Below are 6,683 nucleotides of genomic sequence, written 5' to 3'. Positions count from 1 at the left end.
GGATCACACCCTGAGCCAAAGGCAGATGCTCAACCACTGAGCCACCCAGGCATCCTGCTCATGCTCCTAGCTTTAAATGAGAGTGCAGAGGGGAATTAAAACTAGGAGAGAGGCCTGGGGTGGGGCTGGGAGTGATGGCCACATATAAGTGATGGTGATATCAAACTTGGTGTCCAGTGTCCAGTGTCCAGGCCAGAAGAGTCAGCAGTGTGAGCTCTGGCCTCTAGAGCTTAAAGGTGCTGGCACAGGAGCGCCCTGGTGGCCAGCACCTTTATTTTTTTCTTTTCTTTTCTTTAACTGAACCAGTTCTGTGGCAAGCTTTTTGCTATTCTCTGACTGCGAAGCCCCATTTCACTTCTGCCTATTTGCTCTGTCTGGTTATCTAATCTTTCTGACAATTCTGTACACTACCCAAGAGCCTCAAAATTATGTGTTTTTTTCCTGCTTTAATCTGATTCAGTCAATGTCTGTGCTTATGCTAGGGATCCTGCCTACACAAGTGCCCAGGAGATGCCTGGTATGGTGTAGGAATTGTGAATTGATTCCTTTCTCCCTTTGGTTCCTTATTCTCCACGTCTTGCCTTCCACTCAAGTTTTGTTCTAGCTACATGATGCTCTGATGTGTGGGAGGAAAACCACTCCCATGCAAAGAAAACATGGAGTCACTCCATCCCATAACTGCCTTTCCTAGGAAGGATCATTCCACAGGCTCAAGAACCTGGGGTTTGGGGAAATTTCGCAATTTTCAAAATGAAAGGAGTTTTGAGGGGTACCTCGGTTGCTCAGTGGTTGGGCATCTGCCTTGGGCTCAGGGCGTGATCCCGGGGTCCTAGGATTGAGTCCCACATCAGCCTCCCCACAGGGAGCCTGCTTCTCCCTCTGCCTGTGTCTCTGCCTCTCTGTATGTGTCTCTCATGAATAAATAAATAAAATCTTAAAAAAATAAAAGAAAAAAAGAAAGGAGTTTTGAGGGCAAACATGAACTTGTTCACCAAACCCCAAAACATGATGCTAGGGGACATCTGTGAATACTTAGAAGCAGAACCTTGGGAAAGGAGAAACAGAAGTACCCATTTACATGAAAAGTGGCTTTCGGATTTCAAAACCCGTTGGACCTAATCAAATATCCAGAAGATGCAGAGTATAACAAAGGTTGGATTCACCAAAGATTTATTTATTTTTTTTAAGATTTTATTTATTTATTTGAGAGAGTGAGTGAGAGAGACAGCACACATGAGGAGGGGCAGAGGGAGATGGAGAAGCAGACTCCCCCACTGAGCAGGGAGCCTGACGTGGGGCCTGATCCCAGGACCCTAAGATCATGACCTGAGCCTAAGGCAGATGCTCAACAGACTGAGCCCCCCAGGCGATCCCAGAAAAGCTTCATTTAATTCATGGATAGTGGAACTGTATCAGATAGTGAAGAGGACACCAGAGAGTTTTCAGAGGTACATCCTTAATATTCTTGGATGAAAATTACCACCGGTTTCCACATAACACCCTACGTATGACTCAGATAGAATATTCTTTCATTTTTCTAAGGCTGTTTCCCCAGGCTCTTTGCTATGAGACGCTTCAAATCATCCAATAATTGTTTTTTTCTTGCATAGGTTAACTGGAGTCTCTTTCTATTGTTGGCAAACAAGGAACCCTGATGGATTCAACTCATTATGGCCATAGTAACAATCCCTCGTTGTTAGAAAGTTGCTCCCTAGAGCAAGCTCAGCTCTCTGCTCCTTGTAACTTCTACCCTTTTACTGTTTTCTGAGGCAAATCTTTTCTGTTTCCTGGAGCAACATTGAGCCAATGTCCTGACTATGATGGATATTCAATTGTTTGAGGACAGGACACTTTCCCTTATTTGTTGATTTACTGGGATAAACAGCCCCCAGTCTCTCACCAGTTAGTTGTTGAACATAATTTCCAATTTTGCCAATGTCTCGGTAACCACTCCTCTGAACCCTTAAAATGTGACCCCCACCAGGGGAACATGAAAGTTATAATAGGATCATTGTTTCTTCTAGTCTCTTCCCTAATTACATAAATGACCACTTTTTTTTTTCACATTGCCTCTCCAGAATTTGTTAATCCTGTAATCAGAAATTTGCACCCTTTGGCCACTATCTCTTCATTTCCCCGACTCTGTAGTGCCTGCTAACCACCACTCTGAGCTTGGCTTTTTTAGATTCTGCATATAAGCCATATCATACAGTATTTGCATTTCTCTGTCTAACTTAGCATAACTGATGATTTCTTAAAAATTCCAAGAAGTTGGAGGACACCTGGGTGGCTCAGTTGGTTAAGCATCCCACTATTGGTTTTGGCACAAATCATGATCTCAGGGTCTTGGGATCAAGCCCCGCATCAGGCTCAAAGTTGGCTTGGGATTCTCTCCCTCTCCCTCTCCCCCACCCTCCTTGTGCACGTGCTCTCTCTCTTTCAAGTAAACAAACAAATAAATAAAATATTTTTAAAAAATTCCAGAGTTTGAATTGCTAGTTCGAAAGATATATTTTTAGGACACCTGGGTGCCTCAGGGGTTGAGCGTCTGCCTTTGGCTCAGGGCGTGATCCCAGGATCCTGGGATCGAGTTCCGCATCGGTTTCCCCTCAGGGAGCCTGCTTCTCCCTCTGCCTGTGTCTCTGCCTCTCTCTCTCTCTCTGTGCCTCTCAGGAATAAATAAATAAAATATTTTTTAAAATATGTGTTTTCTTGTAAGGCTTTTAAAGAAACCTATACTTCCTAGGTTTATACTCCCATGATAAAAGATTTTTTCCTGCTTTGTGGGAGGAAAACCACTCCCATGCAAAGAAAACATGGAGTCACTCCATCCCATAACTGCCTTTCCTGGATTTAAGACTTTTATAAAAGGCTTTAAGACTCCTGGATTTTTCACGATAGCCCGCCAAGCCAGGTGTCTATAAGTAGTCGTTGATTTTAAACCAAATGAGATACTGTATTTATACCTCTTTAATTTTATTTAATTGGCTCTAGTGTCTCTTTCTCTCCTGTTGAGATGATAACTACATTAAAGATTCGATCTCACCTCTTAAGAGTCAAGTATGAGGTTGAAGAGTTTTGAGGTTCAGTCACATATGCTCATCATCCATTCTGATTTTGCATCACCTGCAAATCTGACTCAGTGTCTCTGCTGTTCTCATCCAAGTCACAGATGAAACCATTGAAGAGAAGACAGCCAAGAAGTGGGTCCCCTGGCGATCTACTAGGCATGCCTTCACCCTGAGAAGTACTTATCTAGGAACCTACCTAGCAGCTCTGGTGGGAATTTACATGGCATCAGGTCTTTCTCAAGGACCAACCGACAGTGCAGCAGCTGATGCAAAGGCTGGGACCTCGGGATGGGACTCCAGGCCTACACTCTGTGTCTGTTCTGAGTGGTTGATACCCAGGGGCTGTCAGTTGTGGAGTACTTCTAAGATCATGCTTGCATCCATGTACCCACTACTAAGACAAAACAGTTGTTAGTGGTTAGTCATATTTGTCTCAAAGATTTTTGGTTGGTTTGTTGGTTGGTTTTTTAGAGGAAATAGGATGTCTCAAACACAATTCAAGGCCCATTCTCATCCCCTTCCCACCTCCAAAAGGAAGAGTACGTCATTCCTTTGCATTTTGTACTTTTATGTATTTTTTAAGATTTTATTTATTTATTTGAGAGAAAGCATGATACAGCAAGAGCAGAGTGTAGGGGCAGAAGGAGAGGGAGAAGCAGCTCCCCACTGAGCAAGGAGCCCAACATGGGGCTCGATCCCAGGACCTCGAGATCATGACCTGAGCCAAAAGCAGATGCTTAACCTACCAAGCCCCCACCGCCGTGCCTCTACATTTTGTACTTTCAGCATATATATTTGCATAAGTAACACTGCATGTCTGTATCTTCCCAGGACTCATCAATACTGTGTTTTGAACTATATCCATATCCATACATAGAGATTTAATTGGTTCATTTTAACTCTTTCATAATCTCACCTTAAAAAATATATATCCCTTGTTGAAAGGGAATTGCTGTGTCATAGGGTGTGAGCATCTTCAAATATATGTTCCTGGACTGCTTTACAAGTACCAGTTAGTTCCAATGTCTATTCCTGCCAGCACTAGAGTTCCTTTCTTCCCCCATTCTCACCAACATTTGAAATTGTCAGATCTCCTAACAGCTGCCAAAAGTTTGGATTATGAAATAGTTCCTCAATCTTTTAATTTGTATTCTCCTGGATATCAGTGACACGGGGCATCTTCTCACAAGTGTGTTGGTTGTTTGGAGTTTCTTCTTCTAGGAGCCATGTTGTAACTGTGCTAAGCCAGCCTCCAAGATGGCACCGATAATCTCTGCCGAGTGTCCACACCCTTGTGTGGTCTCCTCCCAAACTGTGCCCAGGGCTGGTCTGTGAGATTAATGGAGTATGGCAAAAGCATTGTTATGTCACTTTTAAGATTAAGTTGTAAAAGACACTGCAGTTTCTATCTTAGTTACTCTCTTTCCCTTGGATCACTCCATCTGGGAGAAGCCAACTGCCATGCTGTGAGGATCCCTTTGGGGAGGCCCACATGGCAAGGAACTGAGGTCTCCATGAAAGCAGCTACATGAATGAATTTGGAAGTGAGTACAATATGGATGACTCCAGCCTCGGAGACATCTTGCCTTCTAGAACTACCCAGCTGAGAGACCCCTGAATTCCTGACTTTCTGTAAGACAATAAGCCTTCGTTGTTTTAAAACTACCATTTGGGGGTAAATTTATGTAGCAACAAATAACTAAAACAACATTCTGGGGACTTTTTTATATTGGATTGTTTTTCTTCTTTCTTACTCATCTGTAGAAATTATTTTAAATATTCTAAACACTAATCTTTTGTTAGTTATATGGGCACAAATGTCTTCTCCCAATCTTGACTCATCTTTTTGCCTTATGGTGCTTTTTGATAACAAAGGTTTAACATTTAATATCATCGAATTTAGCAGGGGTTTTTTTTTTTTCCCGTTCTAGTTTATGCTCTTCATATTTGATGTTGAAAATCTTTCACTACTGGGATGCCTGGGTGGCTCAGTGTTTGTGTGTCTGCCTTTGGCTCAGGGTGTGATCCCAGGGTCCTGGGATTGAGTCTCACATCAGGCTCCCTGCAGAGAGCCTGCTTCGCCCTCTGCCTATGTCTCTGCCTCTCTCTCTATGTCTCTCATGAATAAATAAATAAAATCTTTTTAAAAAGATAGAAAATCCTTCATTACCTCTATGATAAAAAAAAAAGATAGTCTTCCACATTTTGCTTTAAATGCTTTAAAGAATTTTTAGATCTTTAATCAGTCTGGAAATAGTTTCAGTCTGGAAATAGTTGTTGAACTGAATTGACCAAACCCACTCTTAACACTTTTCTTCCTTTCTTTTACCAATAATCCCTCTTGGTAGATCAGCACCCAAACCTGTTTGTCTTGAGAACCCCATGCTCACATAAGTGTTAGCACAAAGCAGAGCTAATCATTACTGACCTCCACTTTCCCAGCGTCTCCTGCAGCAAGACTGAACACATCACCTGGGATCTGCCAAACAGACATATCTTCTTGGACTTTTTAAATTTTAATTTTTTAAAGTAATTTCTACACCCAACATGGGGCTCAATTTCACAAACCTGAACTCAAGAGTTGCATGCTCTTATGGACTGAGCCAGCCAGGTGCCCTTCCTCCCTTCCTCTTGGGCTTTGAATGCAAAAGAATCATCAGTGATAATGGACCATGCTTTTCTTTTCTTTTCTTTTCTTCTTTTCTTTTCTTTTCTTTTCTTTTCTTTTCTTTTCTTTCTTCTTTCTTTTCTTTTCTTTTCTTTCTTTTCTTTTCTTTTCTTTTTTTTTTCTTTTTTTTTTTTTTTTTTTTTACTTTTTAAAACCAGAACGTTTATTTTGACTAGTCGTTGAAATCCTTAAGATGAACTGGATGCTGCAACAGCTGCCCTCTTGGGCTTGGGTGTCGTTCCTTCACGGAATCCATGCCTGAATCTGTGGTATACAATTTTTAGGTGCCTCATTCGACCAGTCCCAGTGGTATTCCGTCTTTTAGCCTTGGCACTCCAGTTATACTTTCTCTTCCACTTGGCAGGGTAGCCACACTTGCTGCAGGTGGACTTCTGAAGGTGGTAGGCCTTAGAGCCACAGTGGCGGCACAACGTGTGCATCATATTGCGACGCTTTCCGAACGATGACATCCCCTTCATCATCTTGTTTCCGCAGCAGACCCCAAAGAGCTGGACCATGCTTTTCAACCTTACTTTCAGTTTTTCTCTGCACACACATCTAGATTTGAGATCATACTGTATATACATTTTGTAATGCTCTTTTTTTCATTCCAACAATGTAAGTAATATTTCCCCCATCAAGAGGATTGCACAATATGATTTGCACAAGGACAGGGCATTCCAGCATATGATGTGCAGTTCACATTCAACAAAGCCCTGCTATTTGACACGTAGGTTGATTCAAGTTCACTATTATAAACAACGCTACCAACTTCTGATTCAAAATGGCACGTGGTGAGCAAGTTCTACTACAGCTTCTCCAAATTCCCAAAAACTCATTCATCCAACAAATTTTTCTTGAGTGTCTACCGTGGGCCATACACCATTCTAGTTGGTAAGAATAAAGAAATGAACAAAATGGACAAATACTTCTACTTTTGTTAA

At 42.0% G+C, this 6,683-nt stretch overlaps 1 protein-coding gene and 1 long non-coding RNA gene across 2 annotated transcripts in view; one reads left to right on the top strand and one right to left on the bottom strand.

Annotated features, from left to right (window-relative positions):
• Positions 1–4,480: 4,480 nt before the first annotated feature.
• The window catches only part of LOC112647633 (uncharacterized), a 30,143-nt gene continuing 27,940 nt past the window's right edge, over positions 4,481–6,683 (top strand). The window contains exon 1 of the long non-coding RNA XR_003128391.3: positions 4,481–4,703. This is a non-coding gene — a long non-coding RNA (uncharacterized LOC112647633). The remainder of the gene's footprint in view (positions 4,704–6,683) is intronic.
• LOC112647632 (60S ribosomal protein L37-like) lies at positions 5,862–6,221 on the bottom strand. Its single transcript, XM_035716692.2, has one exon. The coding sequence runs from the start codon at positions 6,219–6,221 to the stop codon at positions 5,928–5,930; it is 294 nt and encodes a 97-aa protein (XP_035572585.1). The 3' UTR covers positions 5,862–5,927.

The sequence above is a fragment of the Canis lupus genome, chromosome 5 (genome assembly GCF_003254725.2).
Source record: "Canis lupus dingo isolate Sandy chromosome 5, ASM325472v2, whole genome shotgun sequence".
Taxonomy (NCBI): Eukaryota; Metazoa; Chordata; class Mammalia; order Carnivora; family Canidae; genus Canis; species Canis lupus.
This window is presented reverse-complemented; position numbering and strand designations above follow the sequence as displayed.

Bases quoted from the DNA above. Each gene is read 5' to 3' on its own strand.
- LOC112647632 (XM_035716692.2), bottom strand. From the start codon at position 6,221: ATGATGAAGGGGATGTCATCGTTCGGAAAGCGTCGCAATATGATGCAC.